Source organism: Solanum stenotomum, chromosome 3 (genome assembly GCF_019186545.1).
Source record: "Solanum stenotomum isolate F172 chromosome 3, ASM1918654v1, whole genome shotgun sequence".
Taxonomy (NCBI): Eukaryota; Viridiplantae; Streptophyta; class Magnoliopsida; order Solanales; family Solanaceae; genus Solanum; species Solanum stenotomum.
In genome coordinates this window covers 61,849,869-61,872,544 of record NC_064284.1, presented here as the reverse complement: position 1 = coordinate 61,872,544, position 22,676 = coordinate 61,849,869, and the positions used below count along the sequence as shown (strand labels likewise).

Genomic DNA, 22,676 nt, shown 5'->3' with positions numbered 1-22,676 from the left:
CTATAAGTTGTATACACAATAAAAAAGTTAGGGCTATGTATTTTAGTAAAATAGCGTAATGCATAAGCATACACTCAAATTTCACCTCAATTGGCAAGGAAGCACTTCAACTTTGGTAGTGCACATCTAGACACTCCAACTCGTCTCTATTGCGTCTCATGGACACCCAATGCTGACGTGACACATAAATTTGGAGGTGTCTAGATGATGACGGTGTAAGTTGGAGTGTTCAACCTCACATGGGAGAAGAGTTGAGGTGTCTAGATTTGCATATTCAAAGTTGGAGCGTTTACTTATCAGCTGAGGTCAAACTTAAATGTCTGGTTGTGTATTCTATCATTTTAATTTATGTGGTAGTATGACATTTGGATTTGGTATTAGTGTATCGTTATACTTTCCGTGACTATGCCATTTTGTTTTGTAGGTGACATTATCAGGTTTACTGAATTTTATTGATGGATTATGGTCGAGTTGTGGAGACGAAAGAATCATAATTTTCACAACAAATCACATAGAGAAACTCGACCCTGCATTGTTGCGACCTGGTAGAATGGACATGCACATTCACATGGCATATTGCACACCTTGTGGCTTCAAACTTCTTGCTACCAATTACTTAGGGATTAAAGATCATAAATTGTTCAAAGAAATTGAGGAATTGATTGACATAGCAAATGTGACACCAGCAGAAGTGGCAGAGCAATTGTTGAAGGAAGATGAAGTTGAGAATTCCCTTAAAGGGTTGATTAATTTTCTTCACAAAAAGATAAAAGAGAATGAAGAGGTTAAGGCTAAGAAAGTGGAATCTGTTGATGAGAAGGAGGAAAATGTTGAAAATGAGATTAAAGAAAAAGAGGAAGAAAAGGACTTACCAAATGGGGAAAGTACTTAAATCCAAATAAAAAAAAAGTTTGTCTAATCCAATTGCAAGTGGTGTAGCGCCTCATTTGATCTATATAAATAATAAAAAAATATATCTGGTAAATTGTACAATATTATACGAGAACTATATTGTGAGAATCCCTATCACTTAATCATATGATTAGAAGATAGTTTATATAATTTTGAACGTATTAATTAATCTGAATTAAACGATTAAGTTGTATGTCCCCTTGAGAATATTTTACTTTATATTCGCACTATTTTATATAAATAAAATACGTACTAGTGTTATTATATACGTTTACTCAATTATAATAAATATTTTTACTTAAATGTCCTCTATCAGAAAGTTTCAAAATTTAACTATTAATACTCAAAAATCAGACTGTAAACCCAAATAGTTTTCTCCACCGGCGGCGAATTCGTCATCAAACCGGCAGCACCAGTAAATTGATTAATGAAATGCACGGAATCGGCAGCATCCATTATTGTCCGATTTGGCTCCGTTCAGCTAATTGATTTTCCGGCAGACTAATTTTGAGTGAGGTAATTTTCCCCTAATTTATATGATCTGTAAATTGAGTTACAGTGCTTTGACTCTGCATAATGATAGCCCTAACTTCAATCTCTTGTTTCGTTGTTCAACTATTTATTGTTCTATTTACCTACCTAACCTATCACCTTTTCGTGAGTTTCGTTCTTCAACTATTAGTCACTTTTTACTAAAATACTCATGGATGTTAAGTTAGCTTTCACGGTGAACAAGCTAATATTTGGTTATCTCAATTGCAATGTGTGTTTTGAAACAAAGGACGGATAGTTTAGATAAGTAAAGAGAACTATTGATGGTTGAGGTGTGAAACTTACGAAAAAGTGATGGTTTAGGTGTTCTTTTTTTACCATTAACTCCACAAAAAAAAGAATAGTAATCAAAGTTTGAAACTTTCTACAACAGAAGAGCAAAAATACAATCAACATATGAGAATAAAATAATTATCATTCTGTATTGAGGTTTTAGCGCTTGGTGTAAAAGACTTCAATCTGAAGTCATTTTTGAAGTGCTTAGATTGAGATATAGTTGATTCATTGATTTTCCTACTATTCAAAGCAACCGTTTTACTGCCCGGGATCTAAGCATTTGAAATCTATATAGTTTCCAAATCCAAATCAGTCCATTCACAACAGGTAAGAGTAATTTTTTTTTTTGATAACCAAGAAATTTGCTTGTGACCCGCCCTTTGAATCAATCACGGCCTTCTAAACTCGGTGGATAATGGGTCCGCCCCTCTACCCTTCTCCACTTAAATACTGGGCTTCACTTTGCATGGTGTGGGGCTTGAACCTATGATCTAAGCCACAAATCCTCCACCTTTTGCCGCTAGAGCTAGGCCTTAGGGGCCAGGTAAGAGTAAATTTAATATCATTTATTAGAAAAAAAATAAAAAGGATTAGTATATTAGAGAATTTCTTCCTTATGTTCTTTAATATGTGTTACCTCATGAGCTGGGAGGTTTTCGGAAACAGTTTCTCTACTCCTATGAGGTAGGGGCAAGGTCTGGGTACACTCTTCCCTGCCCACACCCCACCATATGGGAACTACATTGGGTATGTTATTTTTGTTGTTTTGTATTAGAGAACGTGACAACTAACCTCTCCAACTATTGGTATGGTTTCTGTTTTCTGATTATAGTTAAGTTGTTAAAGATGAGATTGTAGTTGATGAATTGGAACTTGCTAATTTCATTTTCTGGAATATACCAAACCATTGAAACTGTATTATTTGATTGGGAGAAATCTTCATATATTTCTCTTTCAATTTGAAGGAATCTCAAAAGTTAGAGACAAAACGGAGATGTTGCATGTTGATTAGCATTGGCATTGTGATCTGATGAGGTACATCAACTTATTCAGATCATTGCTTTTCCCTATTTTAGGACAAATTTATTATATAGCTTGTTTGGTCATCTCAGTCTGTGTGTTGTAAATAAAATGTAGAATTATTTTCTCCTATTCAAATTTTAATTGGACTAAGAGATCATTTTCTCATCTGAGCTACGTATAAACCAAATACAATAATAGCAATACGAAATTCCAGCTAATTCTGTTTGTTCATCAATCAATGTAATAGTACTCTTAAGGGGGACATACTACTTGATCGTTTACATCAGATTAACGAATACAAAATTATATAAACTATCTTCTAATCATTGATTAAGCGATATGGATTCTTCCTCCTTATCTTAGATCCCATTTCCATTACTTTCTTTCTTCTCATCAACAGACTTCATTTGAGTTATTTCCACTTTCATAACCTTGTCCTCTTCCTTCTCTTTCATCTTTTTGTGAAGAAAATTAATCAACCCTTTAAGTGAATCTCCAACTTCATGTTCCTTCAACAACTGCTCTGCTACTTTTGCTGGTGTCACATTGGCTATGTCAATCAATTCCTCAATTTCTTTGAAAAATTTATGATCCTTAATCCCCAAGTAATTGGCAGCAAGAAGTTTGAATCCACAAGGTGTGCAATATGCCATGTGAATGTGCACGTCCATTCTGCCAGGTCGCAGCAGTGCAGGGTCGAGTTTTTCTATGTGATTTGTTGTGAAAATTATGATTCCTCGTCACTGCAATCAACTCCAAATCATACATATCGAAGTTTAAATAATTCGCTATTGCAGCTATCAAACTAGATTTCCCCGTCCCCGGAGGACCAAACAACAAATACCCTCTTTTCCATGCCTTCCCTACTTTCCTGTAATACTCTTTCCTCGTCATGAATCTCTCCAAATCCTTCAAGATCATGTCTTTCTGGTCTGATTCCATTGTGATTGTCTCAAAAGTGGTGGGATAATCAAAATTCACCAACTTTCACATGTTATGTAAACAGCTCATCTGTCCTTGTTTTTCTTGTGAAATGTTAACTCAAAGGTTCTTATTACAAATTTCTAAGCCGAATCCATGTCTCTGGGGTTGTAGAAGTGTTTAGACTCTACTTGTCTACAGAACCAAATCCACTTGAATGACTGTCCATTATAAACATCTATCACCTGCTGGAATAAAACCTTAAGATTAGAAAATAGCATCATCTTCAAAAGATCTATTATGTTAAATTACTACGCAGGCAGATTAAATGTGGAAGCTTACCTGAGTACCCATGCAAATAGAACAATTTTTCAAATCAAGACGTGAATTTTAAGGGAAGTGATATTCACTTTTCTAATGGTGGACGGTTAGAAAAAATTTCATATGTCTAATCTGGAGACCATAATCCTATTTATAATTACACATAGTTTGTTTGTTTCTATTTTGTTTGGTTTATCATTAAATTAGAAGTTGTATAAGCATATCTACACATAAAAACATACTTTATGATTCTTCTTACGAACACTAAACTTTTTGCATTAAGTTGACTACCTAACTACTTGTATTCTATGTTGCTCGGACCTTAAAAAATGTGGTTATATACGTGTCAGATTCTCCAAAAGTGCATAGCATTAGAAGGATCCATTATTTTCACTCGACAATCACTACAAAAAAACTGAAATTTGCTACAAATTTTATTGCTTATTCGTTGCTAAATAGCTCATAGCTAACACAAGTTTTGGATAATCTGTGGTGACATATATTGTTGTTAAGCTACAAAATTTGTCCACCACTAATCCATATATTCTTAGTACGTAGTATCTTTTTAGAGTCCAACCAATATAACTTTTAGTTTGATCTAAAACTTTTATTATAACAAATAATATAACATGCAATTATCATTATATATATATAGATGTGTGTTTGTGTGTGCAAATAATTACCTCCTCATTACGTTCCATGGCGATGTTGAAATTTTTCTCCTTCTCAGTCTTACTGATTTTAAGCCTATGGATTTGAGGGGACAACTTGTTGGCCAAATAAGTCGCTGCAGCTTCATAAATTTTGTTGTTGACGAGGCCATCAAATTCGTCAATCACCATCGTTAGCTGATTTGAGAACTTGGTGAACATGTTTTTGAGTCCAAAGAAGAGATATGCATGCAGTTCCTTGGGGATGTAGTTGTGGATTATCGTATGAACCAACATGACTGTTGCAGCAACTGAGCCTACTCTCGATAAAACTGTCTTGGCAAGGGTTATTTTCAATTCTGCTCATGAAGAGGGCATGCTTCTTAAGGGCTTTTTGGCTGGTGGGTGTGTAACAAGTAAATTTTTGTTCCTGAAAATGTAATAATCAAGACAAAAAAATAGCGACAAATATTTAATATTTGATTTCAATAATGTGCGTGGATCACAATCTTTATGAAATCTTAAATATAAAGACGTAATCATGACAAGTATTTTGGATGGCGAAAGACGATAAAAGGCGACAAGGGTCTGCCTCGCCACAAGGCGAGGCGAGCGGCGAGGTGCTTGCCTTTTTAAAGTGCGGCACCATTTAATGCTAAAAAATTAAAATACTTAATTGCATATGTGAATTATCAAAATCTCAATAGCAATAACATATTAGCAAATATGTTAATTCAAAAACTGAAAATAGATAACACATACTAAAATAGAACTTGAATAAGAAAAAAAAAAACATCAACAAAAGTCAAAACAAAGGTAGATGTGATTCTAAAGTCTAAAGAAGAAGGAAAAAGAAACAGAGGACGAAGAAATATGAAGATGAAAAGAAGAAATATGTATTGGTTAGACTTTGGAGTCGCAGGAAAAGTCTGGCTAGTCGCCGAAGGAGTCTGGTCAAAAACCCTAAAATTACCTTTTAACTTTTGAAATCCTAAATTGTTCGCCTTTTTTTAGGAAAATACAAATGGTGACACCTTTCTTGCTTCTTGCCTCTCGCCTTTTGTCATCATGGCGTTGCATTTTGAAGATCGCCTCGCCACAAAGCTAAAAGGATTTTGAAGATCGCCTCGCCTCTCGCCATTGGTGACGAGGCGACCACCTTTCACAACACTGATCACGACCATCAACTCAAGGTTTTTGCTTGTTCTTGAGTTGATGAATCGTTTGTTATTTAAAATTTTGTAAGAATATAGAGCTAGACTTTGATCACATATGGAGTTATATAAACTTATGGATCACCATCAGAGATGAACTTGTAGATCGCCTCTAGAGAGATGTATGTAGTTCTCTCCTCTTTTTCAGATGATCTGCTGGTTATGGATGCCTTCTCCCAATTCTTTTGAGTGTCTCCCTTGAGAGGTATGTAACACCCCTATTTATAGTTATAGAAGGTAGACTATTTAAGTGTAGATTAACTCTCTTGCTTGATTTTGATTGGCTCATTTGATGAGGTCACATTTAATTGGCCAAGACATGTCAATTTAGAACATTTGTTTGCCTTTGATTGGTGTTTAATATGACTAGGAGTGCCACATCATTTTAATACGTGACATCATTTTATTTGTCCTTTATTTGACTTGATGCGTCATGTCATTTGACATGTGGCATGGGCCTTGGCGTAATCGAGCGGGGTCCTTATTTGAAGACCAACTCAATGGACTAGCTCATGTGAAATTGGATTCCGCTTTAAATCCAAATCTTGTAATTAAAAAAATTTAATCTTGATTTGGGTTTGATATTTATTGAATTTATGAATGTATCTAAATTTAATCTAGATTTATTTCCATAAAAGTCTACTAATTCTTCAAGATTTTGCTCTAGTGTTATGTGCCTAGAGCAAGAGTGAAAGTGACTTGCAGAAACTGACATCCTTGACTCATTGGTTTAGATTAGTTTTAAGCTAGAAGAGGTCTTGGGTTCAATACTACTTAACCATAATTTTTTTTTATGAGTATATTGTATTTTTCAAAACAAAGCTTAGTTTGAGGTTTGAACCCCCGACTAAAAACACCAAAAGCGGACGGTGAACCAACATGCAATTAGTTTATTCGTATCAAGTAACATCATTTTGTTTTACATATAACTTTATATATAGTATTAATATTTATATATATTGTAAAATTTTCGATGAAGCGGTGTCGCTTGACACCCCTTCGCTAAACGTAAGTCTGCCTTGTTGAACTCCTCTATTCTTCATATTTGCAAAGAAATAAGCAGAATTAGAATCCTCTAATCGGAGCCACCGGACTCTAGATTTCAGCCTATTTATGCTCTCCTCAATCATGCTCCATTTGTTCTTGATGATCAGTTAGATCTTTCCTGCATTGGACTACCTTATCTGCTTGAAGGAGTTCATTAGGGGAAATAAGGTGAGTTTCATAGCAATATTGGAACACAAGGTGAAAGAGAATAAAGTCAGCAATATTATAAAGAAGATATAATATTTGGATTTTGTGGAATCTCCAACTATAGTGGAGTACACTATGCTTATAGGAAAGTACCCTTCAGGGTGGCCTAGTGGTTTGGGCTTGGGACTTCCATGTTGGAGGTTTCAAGTTCGAAACCCCTTGCCAGCGAAAGCAAGGGATTTGCCTTCTGGTCGAGCTCGTCGCACTGAGTTGCCTAGTGCGGGTTACCTCTCTTATGTTGTTTGCGAGCTATTGCATAGTAGTACCCTGTGTGCACCTAAAAGGGTAGCAGTCCCTTATTTAAGGAAAGTTTCAAAGTCATAGTCAATACCAACTATTACTATTAATGTTAGTCTTAGTACAATTTTTCCTATTTACTTTGGACAATTTCTCACTTTATTTGTTTTTCTTTCTTCACATGATTTTACTATAAATTTATCATTTTCCTCAATGGCAATTGCATCAATATATTGGTTACTATTTTATTACACATTTGGTGCATAACACTAACATCCACTAGCCAAAAAACCCTTAAAAAATATGTCCTCTTCATCAGCAGAATCGAAAATGGCCTTGGCCAAGATTGTTTTATCAATAGTAGGCTCTATTGTTGTGACAACCATATTGGTTGGTTCGATAATCCACTACTACAACCCCTTGGAACTCCATGAATATCTCTTCTTTGGATTGAAAAACATGTTCACTAAGTTCTCGAATCAGCTAACGATGGTGATTGCCGAATTTGATGGCCTTGTCAACAACGAAATTTATGAAGCTGCTGAAATTTATTTGGGCAACAAGTTATCACCTAACATCCATTAACTTAAAATTAGTAAGCTTGAGAAGGAGAAGAATTTCAACATCGCCATGGAACGTAATGAAGAGGTAATGTCTTGCACACACAGACACACATCTATGTATATTTATAATGATAGTTGCATGTTATGGTATTTGTTATCATAAAATTTTTAGACTAAACTAAAAATTATGTTGCTTGGACTCTTAAAAGATATTTACTACTAAGAATACATGGATTAGTGGTGGAAATTTTTTGTAGCTAAACAACAATATCCGTCACTACATATTATCAAAAAATTGTGTTAGATATGAGCTATTTAGCAACAAATTTCATAGCAAATTTCAGTTTTTTTTTAATGATCGTCGAGTTATGTCGGTCCTTTCTAAAGCAATGAACTTTTGAAGAATCTGACACATGCATGACCACATTTTTTAGGGTCCGAGCAACATAGAATAGAAGTAGTCAGGCGGTCAACTTAATGCTTAAAGTTAAATGTTCGTAAGAAGCATCATAAAATATGTGCTTTTATGTATAGATACAACTTTTAATTTAATGATAAACAAACAAATTAGAAACAAACAAACTATGTGTAATTATAAATAGGGTTATGGTCTCCAGATCAGACATATGACTTGTTTCTAATAGTCAAACATTAGAAAAGTGAATTAAATCCTGGATTGTTTATCAAATTTATGAATTTATCTAAATTTAATTCCATAAACTCCTAATGCTTCAAGATTTTGCTTTAGTGTTATGTGTGATAAAATAGTAACCAGTATATTGATTCTTGAATTATTTTATTTTTTTTCCGATCTACAAGAAGGTAAGGGGAAATAGGTGCAATGGCAATTGAGGAAAATGCAAAATTTGTTGGAAAACCATTTGGAATAGTAGAACAGAGGGAATAATTTATATACAGATAAACTAGTTGTTTGAGGTCATGCTTGCATAGCTTAGAAACTAACATCACATACACTGATACAGAGTCTGCGAGAAAAAGTTTATAAGAGCATGAAGAATCTGTAAATAAAATGCAGGAAATCATTGTAGAATTATTCTTATCTGCAGCACTCATAAACCAAATACAGTAATAGCAATACGAAATTCCAGCTAATTCTGTTTGTTCATCAATCAATATAATAGTACTCTTAAAGGGGGCATACTACTTGATCGTTTACATCAGATTAACGATTACAAAATTATATAAACTAATCTTCTAATCATTGATTAAGTGATATGGATTATTACTAGTTTTCTTTAATCCCATTTCCATTACTTTCTTTCTTCTCATCAACTGACTCCATTTGAGTTATTTCCATGGCCTCTTCTTCTCTTTCATTTTTTTGTGAAGAAAATTATTCCATGGCCTCTTCTTCTCTTTCATCTTTTTGTGAAGAAAATTATTCCATGGCCTCTTCTTCTCTTTCATCTTTTTGTGAAGAAAATTAATAAACCCTTTAAGTGAATCTAACTTCATGTTCCTTCAACAACTGCTCTGCCACTTCTGCTATGTCAATCAATTCCTCAATTTCATTGAAAAATTTATGATCTTTAATCCCCAAGTAATTTGCAGCAAGAAGTTTGAAGCCACAAGGTGTGCAATATGCCATGTGAATGTGCACATCCATTCTGCCAGGTCGCAGCAGTGCAGGGTCAAGTTTTTCTATGTGATTTGTTGTGAAAATTATGATTCTTTTGTCTCCACAGCTCAACCATAGCCCGTCAATAAAATTTAGTAAACTTGACAAGGTGATCTGCAATAAAAATAAATATATTAGTAAGGTAAAGTATTACACACAACACAATACACTAATACCAAATCCAAATTTTCCCAATAAATGACGCTTAGTTTATTCATAAAAATCACAAATTAATGGAGGGTGAAATTATTGTAGTTCCATGTTAGTAGAATTTGTAAAAATATATCGACTAATCCGTAGGCAAGGACGCATTATAACAATTGTTCAGAACCCCTTCACGCTCTTGTCAAGTCGAAATACTGCACAAAAAAAGGCCAACATATCCTATCCAATTTATGGTAATTAATCAGTTATCCTAAAAACTGTAATAGCAGGAGCAAAACCCATTATCTTTCACTTGACCTGTCACGCCCCGAGCCTACATCTCGGACGTGGCTGGCACTCGAGAACCATTGCTGGCCCCAAGTGAACCCTTGGCCTGACTTACTTACTAAGCGGAAGACTCTAAGCATTATTACAATGATCAAATGCACTTACTCAATGGTTTAATAAAATAACTTAGAATGTTTAAAAGTCAACATCCAACTTGGCCAAAATGGCAACTCAAGTCTTAACATATGAAATGATAATGTAAAGACAACTGAACTACTAACTGTCTGTGAAGCCTCTAAAACAAAGAGGGATGTCGGGACAAAACCCCCGATCATCTTAACAATGAAATACTGAAAGCAAATGATAAAAAGAGTCCTCCGGAATGCAAGGAGGCTCACCAACTGACTCTGAGTGCTCAACTGGATCAACGAGGTGCTATATGTTGATCTTGGTTACCTGTGTTTGCATCATAATATGATGCAGGCCAACTGGCATCACTACATTGAATGTACAAGTATGCGAGTTGGAATATTAAACGTAACTTAAGCTTGAAAAGAATCTGAAAGAAACACTTACCTTGGCCTTACTCAACTCCTGAATAACTTAACTCAATATAAAGCAATAAAACACATGCAATATATAGAAAGTCTTTAAAACAGTAGAAAACAACTTAGTTCATTAAAGAACAAGCAATAACAAACTCAATTTTACTCGTACAATAAAGTAATATAGTTTCTGTGGGAGATTCTCTAACCGACAACCACCACTATGAGCCTAAGTGGTGATACATCGTCTTGCCCACACTGCTAGAAATGTCCTATACTTTGTTGTCATATAGAACGCCTTAATTAAGTGGATCCACTAGTCTATGCTCCACTAGTCTATGCTAAAAGCATCTTAAGGAGTCATCTAAAAAGTATGATCCTTATGATGGCTACATGGTTTATGGAGACTTGAGTTAATATGAACTCGCATCCCCAAATCGGTGCTCAATACTACTCCCAAAATATACTTAGCTCATATGATTTAAATCAAAACTTCTTTCTTTGGTTTGAGATAATTACTCAAAACTTTAGCTTAAAAGCTCCTTGGAAATTGGTGTTTCCCTTTCTTGTTCAAATGTGAAAACATTTTAAACTCTTGGGAATACTTAGTTCTCTTATAGCTTTTTGAGAAATGAACTCAACTATTTACTCTTTGCTTAACTTGAAACTTAAGTCTTAAAACAAAGTTAAAACGTTTGTGAAAGACTTTTGAAAACTTTATAAACTTTTCTTGACTTGCTTCTTAATTTCTAGACTTGACTCTTAACTTTCCTTGAATTGAATTATGGATTCAAGGTTCATGATCTCATGTTTATGGATGATTTCATGATGTTTAGATGTACCTAAGAGTGTTGGAATCAATTGAGAAACATAGGTACATTGCTAAGGAACAAGTATGAAAAAATGGGGGGACGAATGGGGAGAACTGGCGTCCCTGGTGCTCTGAGAGGCGCGGGGAGCCAGCCCTCAAAATTCAGAGACGGGTCTGGGGCGCGCTGGATGCCACGGAGCCCAAGGGTGAAAATTCAGAAACCTTTTTGGGATGCACTGGCTGGCGCGACGCCCCACCCTTTTCCCCAGGTGTTTGACGACTTTTCTTGCTCGTTTTTCATCAATAAACCCTCTAAACTTCAATGGTTCTTTCCTCAAACATTTAGAATCAACAAAACCATCCAAATACATCAGATTCTACTTGAAATCACAACTAATTACATGAATTGGGATCAAACAACTCCTCAACAATTTCAACGAATCAAGAATTCAAAGGAACTTCAACAAATCCATCAAGAATTCAATTTCTAAACTTTCAAAACTTGATTCGCTGAAATAAAACATGATTTGGTGCATGGGTGAACTAACTCAACGCTATGTGATCTCACATACCTCGTAGGGATCACCCCTTGACGAAATCCACAAGCTAAACTCGAATGTTCTTGACAATTTCTTGATTTCTCTTCTCCTTTCTCCTCTTTTCTCTTTTCTCCAAGCCCTAGCGTGAACTTCAACTTTTCTAAACTGACTAAAATCTTACTTTACCCCAATTAAACTCCTAAAAATGAATTAAAACAATTGGGCAAGGAAAAGACTAAATTACCCTTCCGAAATCCGTATTGGACTTTCCTTATTCAAACAACCCAACTTCCAAAGGGCATATCTCACTCATACGAACTCGGAATCACGCAAACTCGGTGGCGTTGGAAAGATTATTCCAAGAGCTTTCGTACCATATCTAGAAGTATACCTAACTCATCCTGATCTAGGAGTTATGTCTGTTTGAAGTTGACCAATACTCAACTTATTCTAACTTCAAAATTTCCAAATTTTCATTCTTTCCAAAAACGACTATTTCCAATTATTAACTCCTTCCTAGTTATTTCAATTTGCGAGATGTTACATGACAGATCCCCTGACTACAGATTTCATACTACCCCATCAACTAAAATACATAGCCCCAACTTTTTCTATTTAATCATTTGGTATAAATCTGAGTTTGTACCTAGTAGGAATAGTAAAGATAGGAAATAGAAAATAAAAGACTAATTTACCGTGCTTTCTGACTGATGAAAATCATTTGATCGAACATACATAGCTCGATTAACCATATTAGCTTTCAAGTCAATGGCAATGTCCTCAATCACCAAAATTGACTTATTGGTTGTGGTAACCAACAACTTCCTTAAATCTGAATTCCTCGTCACTGCAGTCAACTCCAAATCATATATATCGAAGTTTAAATAATTCGGTATTGCAGCAATCAAACTAGATTTCCCAGTCCCCGGAGGACCAAATTACAAATACCCTATTTTCCATGCCTTCCCTACTTTCCTGTAATACTCTTTCCTTGTCATGACCCTCTCCAAATCCTTCAAGATCATGTCTTTCTGGTCTGATTCCATTGCGATTGTCTCAAAAGTGGCGGCATGATCAAAATTCGCCGGCTTCCACATGTCATGTAAACTGTGAGTTTTAGGCTAAATTCATCCCTCAAGTATAACCCAAACTTAGGGTACATCCTTATAGTATAATTGTGAACCAAATACATCCTTTAACTATCTCAAAACACGCATAAACATCCTTTATGCTAACTACTGTTAAAAAACTAACATAAACAATTACATATACTATACTACTGATTTCCTCCCAAATTTTGATCGTTTTCAATATTCAGCAGGGCTTTTGTCTTCTAGAAACAAAACTTCCTGTTCTTCTGAACTTAAGCAACCGTACAAGTTCTTTTTCAACATAAGAATTGAAGCTGGGGCAAAAGAAATAGCCATTGAAAAAGATTTGATTTTACCAATATTGTACTATTTTTGTTATTTCTCAAACTACATATCTTTTTCACTTTCAAAATCATCAGATTTTGTAGGTTGAAAAACAAGAAACAATACGCAGGAATAGAGATTCCGAATTTTCTTTATCATTGCATTGAAGTTTCTATGGATGACACTTTTCATTATAAGCACCTTATCGACCACTGAGAAACCATGTTTCTAGCGGCACCTCGCACAACTAAGAAAAAATCTATCTTCAGGTCAACATGCTTGGTGTATTTTCTCTCCAAATTGTTTCTCAAGAGCTCTCCCGAATTGCCAACGACTGTGCATCTTCTAAATTATCGAGTGTTATTAGTTTTTTTCGAAAATTTGAGTGCAATGATCAGTTATATGAGTAGTCGATTCCAACCCTCGGTTAGCAAAGCGTTGCTGAAGGTTAGATTGGAAGTGGGACAGTTGGAGCAGATCATGTTTCTGCACAAAAGCATGAAAGAAGAGTCTCAACTTATTGTGCGTTATTGTTCATGAAGATTAGAAATCAATCTACAGTATATGGAGATTTAGGGGAAGTCACGTGCTTAGCACATGTATTTGTTTCTATTAGTTTTTAAACCGTAGTTAACAGAAAGGAAGTTTTATGCAAGTTTTAGAATAATTAACGGATGTTTTTTGTTCACAATTATATCATGAGGATGTACTCTAAGTTTAGGTTATACTTGAGGGATGATTTTAGCCTAAAACTCTGTAAACTGCACATTCTTTCGTAACCCACGGTATGAATCTTGATCGTCTTGTTTTTGTGTTTCTGCAATATTGCGATGTATGGCAAGTAAGAATTAAGGACAAGGTCCTTGTTTTTCTTATGAAATGTCAGCTCAAAGGACCTTATTACAGATTGCTCAGCGGAATCCATGTCTTTGGGGTTGTAGAAGTGTTTAGACTCTATTTGTCTGCAGAGCCAAATCCACTTGAATGTCTGTCCATTATAAGCATCTATCACTTGTTGGAATAAAACCGCAAGATTAAAAAAAACATCATCTTCACAAGATCTATTATGTTAAATTATTACGAAGGTAAATTAAATGTGTAAACTTATCTGAGCACTCATGAATATAAAACAATTTTTCAAATCAAGACTTCAATTTTAAGAAAAGTGATTTTCACTTTTCTAATGATGGACTGTTAGAAAAATGTCATAGGTCTGATATGGAACCATAAACCTATTTATAATTACACATAGTTTGTTTGTTTCTAATTTATCTTGTTTATCATTAAATTAAATGTTGTATCAGCATATGTTTGATCTGGAAACCACAACCCTATTTATAATTGCACTTAGTTTGGTTGTTTCTAATTTGTCTGTTTTATCATTAAATTAGAAGTTGTATCAGTATATCTACACATAATAACACATATTTTATTATGCTTCTTATTTTCACATTTAACTTTAAGCATTAAGTTGGCTGTTTGACTAATTTTATTTTATGTTGCTCGGACCCTAAAAAATGTGGTCATACATGTGTCAGATTCTTCAAAAGTGCATAGCTCCGACATACACCGACAATCACTACAAAACAACTAAAATTTGCTGGAAATTTTATTGCTAAATAGCTCATAGCTAACACAATACTTTTTATAATATGTAGTTATAAATATTTTTGTTCACACTCTTGTCATGTCGAAATACTGCACAAAAATAGGAATAGGAAAGATAGGAAACAGAAAATATGACTAATTTACCGTGCTTTCTGTCTGATGAAAATCATCTGAACTAACATAAATAGCTTGATTAAGCAAATTAGCTTGCAAGTTAATGGTACAATCAATGTCCTCAATCACCAAAATTGACTCATTGGTTGTGGCAACCAACAACTTCCTTAAATCTGAATTCCTCATCAATGCAGTCAACTCCAAATCATATATATCGAATTTCAAATAATTCGCCATTGCAGCAATCAAACTAGATTTCCCAATCCCAGAAGACCAAACAACAAATGCCCTCTTTTCCATGCCTTCCCTACTTTTCTGTAATACTTTTTCCTCATCATGAATCTCTCCAAATCCTTCAAAATCATGTGTTTCTGGTTTGATTCCATCGGGATTGTCTCAAAAGTGGTGGGATGATCTAAATTCACCGGCTTCCACATGTCATGTAAATTGTACATCTCTTCGTGGCCCACAGTATGAATCTTGATCATTTTGTTTTTGTGTTTTTGCAATATTGCTTCTTCCATGATGTATGGCAAGTAAGAATTAAGGACAAGGCCCTTTTTTTTCTTGTGAAATGTCAACTCAAAGGATCTTATTACAAATTTCTCAGCCAAATCCATGCCTCTGGGGTGGTAGAACGGGTTGTAGAAGTGTTTAGACCTACTTGTCTACAGAGCTAAATCCACTTGAATGACTGTCCATTATAAACATCTATCACCTGTTGGAATAAAACCTTAAGATTAGAAAAAAAGCATTATCTTCAAAAGATCTATTATGTTATATTATTACGAAGGCAAATTAAATGTGGAAGCTTACCTGTGCACCCATGCATATAGAACAATTTTTCAAATCAAGACGTGAATTTTAAGGGATGTGCTATTCACTTTTCTAATGGTGGACTGTTAGAAATTTTTTTATATGTCTAATCTGGAGACCATAACCCTATTTATAATTACACATAGTTTGTTTGTCTCTATTTTGTTTGGTTTATCATTAAATTAGAAGTTGTATCAGCATATCTACACATAAAAACACATACTTTATGATTTTTCTTACGAACATTTAACTTTTTGCATTAAGTTGACTACCGGACTACTTGTATTCTATGTTGCTCGGACCCTAAAAAATGTGGTTATACACATGTCAGATTCTCCAAAAGTGCATAGCATTAGAGGGATCCGATATTTTCACTCGACAATCACTACAAAAAACTGAAATTTGCTACAAATTTTATTGCTTATTCGTTGCTAAATAGCTCATAGCTAACACAAGTTTTGGATAATCTGTAGTGACATACATGGTTGTTAAGCTACAAACTTTGTCCACCACTAATCCATATATTCTTAGTAGTAAATATCTTTTTAGAGTCCAAGCAACATAACTTTTAGTTTGATCTAAAACTTTTATTAAACAAATAATATAACATGCAATTATCATTATATATATAGATGTGTGTTTGTGTGTGCAAATAATTACCTCCTCGTTACGTTCCATGGCGATGTTGAAATTTTTCTCCTTCTCAGTCTTACTGATTTTAAGTCTATGGATTTGAGGGGACAACTTGTTGGCCAAATAAATCGTTGTAGCTTCATAAATTTTGTTGTTGACGAGACCATCAAATTCGTCAATCACCATCGTTAGCTGATTTCAGAACTTGGTGAACATGTTTTTGAGTAAAAAATAAGAGATATGCATGCAGTTCCCTGGGGATGTAGCTGTGGATTATCGTATGAACCAACATGACTGTTGCAGCAACTGAGCCTACTCTCGATAAAACTGTCTTAGCGAAGGTTATTTTCTATTCTGCTGATGAAGAGGGCATGCTTCTTAAGGGCTTTTTGGCTAGTGGGTGTGTAATAACTAAATTTTTGTTCCTGAAAATGTAATAATCAAGACAAGAAAATACCGACAAATATTTAATATTTGATTTCAATAATGTGCGTGGATCACAAGCTTTATGAAATCTTAAATAGAAAGACGTAATCCTTTTATTGTTATCATCATGACCAGTATTTTGGATGGCGAAAGACGATAAAAGGCGACAAGGGTCTGCCTCGCCAAGTGCGGCACCATTTAATACCAAAAAATTAAAATATTTAATTGCATATGTGAATTATCAAAATCTCAATAGCAATAACATATAAGCAAATATGTCAATTCAAAAACTGAAAACAGATAACGCATACTAAAATAGAACTTGAATGAGAAAAAAAGCATAACAAAAGTCAAAACAAAGGTAGAAGTGATTCTAAAGTCTAAAGAACAAGGAAAAAGAAACAGAGGAAGAAGAAATATGAAGATGAAAAGAAGAAATATGTATTGGTTAGACTTTGGAGTCGCTAGAAAAGCCTGGCTAGTTGCTGGAGTAGTTTGGTCGAAAACCCTAAAATTACCTTTTAACTTTTGAAATCCTAAATTGGTCGCCTTTTTTTTCAAGAAAATACAAATGGTGACACCTTTCTCGCCTCTTGCCTCTCGCCTTTTGTCATCATGACGTCACATTTTGACGATTGCCTCGCCACAAAGCTAAAAGGATTTTGAAGATCGCCTCGCCTCTCGCCATTGGTGACGAGGCGATTGCTTCACAACACTAATCACGACCATCAACTCAAGGTTTTTGCTTGTTCTTGAGTTGATGAATCATTTGTTATTTAAAATTTTGTACGAATATAGAGCTAGACTTTGATCACACATATGGAGTTATAGAAACTTACGGATCACCACCAGAGATGAAGAACTTGTAGATCGCCGCTAGAGAGATGTATGTAGTTCTCTCCTCTTCTTTAGATGATCTGCTAGTTACAGATGCCTTCTCCAAATTCTTTTGAGTGTCTCCCTTGAGAGGTATGTAAAACCCCTATTTATAGTTGTAGAAGGTAGACTATTTAAGTGTAGATTAACTCTCTTGCTTGATTTTGATTGGCTCATTTGATTAGGTCACATTTAATTGGCCAAGATATGTCAATTCGAAACATTTGTCTGCCTTCGATTGGTGTTTAATATGACTAGGAGTGCCACATCATTTGAATACGTGACATCATTTTATTTGTCCTTTATTTGACTTGATGCGTCATGTCATTTGACATGTGGCATGGGCCTTGGCGTAATTGAATGGGCTCATTATTTGAAGACCAACTCAATGGACTAGCTCATGTGAAATTGGACTCCGCTTTAAATCCAAATCTTGGAATTAAAAAAATTTAATCTTGATTTGGGTTTGATATTTATTGAATTTATGAATGTATCTAAATTTAATCTAGATTTATTTCCATAAAAGTCTACTAATTCTTCAAGATTTTGCTCTAGTGTTATGTGCCTAGAGCAAGAGTGAACTTGTAGAAAGCAAGATTGACTTGCAGAAACTGACATCCTTGACTCATTGGTTTAGATTAGTTAGAAGAGGTCTTGGGTTCAATACTAGTTAACCACAATTTTTTTCAAAACAAAGCTTAGTTTGAGGTTTGAACCCTGACTTCAAACACCAAAAGCGGACGGTGAACCAACATGCAATTAGTTTATTTGTATCAAGTAACATCAATTTGTTTTACATATAGCTTTATACATAGTATTAATATATATAGTTTGTAAAAACTTTGACGAAGCGGTGTCGCTTGAAACCCCATCGCTAAACGTAAGTCTGCCCTGTTGAGCTCCTCTATTCTTCATATTTGCAAAGAAATAAGCAGAATTAGAATCCTCTAATTGGAGCCACCGGACACTAGATTTCAACCCATTTTTCTAGTTTCAATTTCAATGACTTTTCCTGCTCAAACAATATAGGGTCGTGCCTATGATCCCTCATTTGTTCTTGATGATCAGTTAGATCTTTCCTGCATTGGACTACCTTCTTATCTGCTTGAAGGAGTTTATTAGGGGAAATAAGGTGAGTTTCATAGCAATATTGGAACACAAGGTGAAAGAGAATAAAGTCAGCAATGTTATAAAGAAGATAGCCCCAGGATGGAAACGGCAAGCAAACTAAGCTCAAAGTACTAGAAATAAAATTTGGATTTTGTGGAATCTCCAACTATAGTGGAGTACACTATGCTTAATATAGGAAAGTACCCTTCAGGGTGGCCGAGTGGTTTGGGCTTGGGACTTCCATGTTGGAGGTCTCAAGTTCGAAACCCCTTGCCAGCGAAAGCAAGGGATTTGCCTTCTGGGTCGAGCTCGTCGCACTGGGCTTGTCTAGTGCGGGTTACCTCTCCTGTATTGTTTGTGAGTTATTGCATAGGAGCGGATGCTTTACCTTATATGCACCTAAAGGGTAGCGGCTGCGGGTTTTTCTTATCATAAAAAAAATAATAGTGCAAAGTTTCAAAGTCATAGTCAATACCAACTATTACTATTGTTAGTCTTAGTACAATTTTTCCTATTTACTTTGGACAATTTCTCACTTTATTTGTTTTTCTTTCTTCACATGATTTTACTACTAAGAATACATGGATTAGTGGTGGAAAATTTTTGTAGCTAAACAACAATATCCGTCACTACATATTATCAAAAAATTGTGCTAGATATGAGCTATTTAGCAACAAATTTCATAGCAAATTTCAGTTTTTTTTGTAATGATTGTCGAGTTATGTCGGTCCTTTTTAAAGCAATGCATTTTTGAAGAATCTGACACATGTATGACCACATTTTTTAGGGTCCAAGCAACATAGAATAGAAGTAGTCAGGTGGTCAACTTAATTCTTTAAGTTAAATGTTCGTAAGAAGCATCATAAAATATGTGCTTTTATGTATAGATATACAGATACAACTTTTAATTTAATGATAAACAAACAAATTAGAAACAAACAAACTATGTGTAATTATAAATAGGGTTATGGTCTCCAGATTAGACATATGACTTTTTTCTAATAGTACATCCTTTCGTAACCCCAGCATGAATCTTTATTGCCTTGTTTTTGTGTTTTTGCAATATTGCTTCTTCCATGATGTATGGCAAGTAAGAATTAAGAACAAGGTCCTTGTTTTTCTTGTGAAATGTCAGCTCAAAGGACCTTATTACAGATTTCTAGCGGAATCCATGTCTCTGGGGTTGTAGAAGTTAGACTCTGTTTGTCTGCAGAACCAAATCCACTTGAATGCCTGTCCATTATAAACATCTATCACCTGTTGGAATAAAACCGCAAGATAAAAAAAAAAATCATTACGAAGGTAAATTTAATGTGGAAACTTACCTAAGCACTCATGAATATAGAACAATTTTTCAAATCAAGACTTTAATTTTAAGAAAAATGATTTTCACTTTTCTAATGGAGGATTGTTAGAAAAATGTCATAGGTAAATTAAATGTGGAAACTTACCTAAGCACTCTTGAATATAGAACAATTTTTCAATTCAAGACTTTAATTTTAAGAAAAATGATTTTCACTTGATTTTGATTGGCTCATTTGATAGGGTCACATTTAATTGGCCAAGACATGTCAGTTGGAACATTTGTCTGCGTTTGATTGGTGTTTAATATGACTAGGAGTGCCACGTCATTTGAATTCGTGACATCATTTTATTTGTTATTTTATTTGACTTGGTGTGTCATATCATTTGACACGTTGAATGGGCCTTGGGCTAATCGAGCGGGATCATTATTTGAAGACCAACTCAATGGACTAGCTCACGTGAAATTGAACTTTTCTTTAAATCCATATCTTGGAATTAAATAACTTGATCTTAATTTGGGTATGATATTCTTGAATTTATGAATTTAATCTAGATTTAATTCCATAAACTCTTAAGTCTACTAATGTTTCAAAATTTTGCTTTAATGTTATGTGCCTAACGTGTGATAAAATAGTAACCAATATATTGATTCTCGAATTATCTTTTTTCCCGATCTACAAGAAGGTAAGGGGAAATAGGGGGTTGACAACAAGAGGGGTGTACTACCTAGATCTAACCACCACTTTGTAATTTATCACACAATACTTTAGTGGCAAGCCTTCATTTCATCCATGCCGCCCCAATGTGATGTATGACATCATCCTCGATGTCCCCACTATTCAAGAGTACAGACCCAAGATACTTACAACTCCCTCTTGGAAATAGTCTGTGTGGCAAGATTCACTTCCATGTCCCCAACATTGGATTTGCACTCCAAATACTCCATTTTAGTCCTGCTCAACTTGAACCCTTTGAACTCTAAAGTATGTCTCCAAATCTTCAACCTAGCGTTAACTTTGTCACGTGTCTTATCAACGAACAATATGTCGTCTGCAAATAACATATATCAAGGAACCTCCTCGTGAATAGACCATGTCAACTCATCAATCACCAAAGCAAATAGGAAAGGGTTAAATAATTGATCCCNTTCCCGATCAACAAGAAGGTAAGGGGAAATAGGGGGTTGACAACAAGAGGGGTGGACTACGAAGATCTAACCACCACTTTGTAAAATTTACATTTTAAGTTTAGGTGATATCTTCTTATCACACAATACATTAGCGGCAAACCTTCATTTCATCCATGCCCCCCCAATGTGATGTATGACATCATCCTCGATGTCCCCGCTATTCAAGAGTACAGACCCAAGATACTTACAACTCCCTCTTGGAAATAGTCTGTGTGGCAAGATTCACTTCCATTTCCCCAACGCTGGATTTGCACTCCAAATACTCCATTTTAGTCCTGCTCAACTTGAACCCTTTGGACTCTAAAGTATGTCTCCAAATCTTCAACCTAGCATTAACTTTGTCACGTGTCTTATCAACGAACAATCCGTCGTCTGTAAATAACATATATCAAGAAACCTCCTCGTGAATAGACCATGTCAACTCATCCATCACCAAAGCAAATAGGAAAGGGTTAAAGAATTGATCCCAAATGTAGCCCCATCTCAACTAGGAAGTTCTCAGATTCTCCTTTCACCGTTCTAACCCAAGCCTTAGCTCCATCATTCATGTCATTTATTGCCCTAATATATACCATCAGGACACCTTAGCCTCGAAACACCTCTAGAGAACATCCCTTGGGACTTTGTCATAAGCCTTTTTAAGGTCAATAGAGATTCCTCTTCTTTTTCGTATACTTTTCCATTAGTCTCCGCACAAGGTCGATAGTTTCAGTAGTTGAACACCCTAGCATGCATCTAAATTGATTACTAGAAATGGACACCCCTATCCTCACCCTCATCTCTACCACTCTCCCAAACCTTTATTGTGTGGCTCAGCAATTTGATACCCTTGTAATTGTTACAGTTTTGCATATCACCCTTGTTCTTGTACAATGGAACCATTGTACTCCACCTCCATTCGTTGGGCATTTTTGTCTTCTTAAAAATAGCATTAAATAAAAAAAATACGGAAATAGTAAACTAATAGAACATTGCTAATTCTACCAACCGGAGAAACCAAATGCAAAACTAATTACTTCTAGTCTTCTACCCGAATCCTTGCCTTCCACACCCTTCTATCAGGGTCATGTCCTCGAACTCGATTAGCTGAATGCTTGTCACCTCCCCTAGTACGTATTAACCTGCCCTTACCTCTCCTAAGCTCTACAACGCCAATCTCTCACACATCCTCACTAGGGAGTTTGTGTATCTCCTCTTGACATATATAAACTATCTCACATCTTGTTCGCCACGGAGGTCACTTCCACCTTGGCCTAAATGTTTTCATTTCTGACCATATCTTTCCTTGTAAGCCA

At 35.1% G+C, this 22,676-nt stretch overlaps 1 protein-coding gene and 2 pseudogenes across 3 annotated transcripts in view; 1 reads left to right on the top strand and 2 right to left on the bottom strand.

Moving 5' to 3' along the window:
- The window catches only part of LOC125860244 (protein HYPER-SENSITIVITY-RELATED 4-like), a 30,799-nt gene extending 29,665 nt beyond the window's left edge, over nt 1-1,134 (top strand). Inside the window, exon 3 of one of the 3 annotated variants that reach the window (XM_049540174.1) lies at nt 425-1,134. In XM_049540174.1, coding sequence (XP_049396131.1) covers nt 425-892 — 468 coding nt within the window. In that variant the 3' untranslated portion in view covers nt 893-1,134. The remainder of the gene's footprint in view (nt 1-424) is intronic. The other 2 variants (XM_049540172.1, XM_049540173.1) reach the window with 2 other exon arrangements.
- Nucleotides 1,135-3,122: 1,988 nt separating this feature from the next.
- On the bottom strand, nt 3,123-5,839 carry LOC125859146 (AAA-ATPase At3g50940-like; annotated as a pseudogene).
- Nucleotides 5,840-9,379: 3,540 nt separating this feature from the next.
- On the bottom strand, nt 9,380-22,263 carry LOC125859145 (AAA-ATPase At3g50940-like; annotated as a pseudogene).
- Nucleotides 22,264-22,676: the final 413 nt, after the last annotated feature.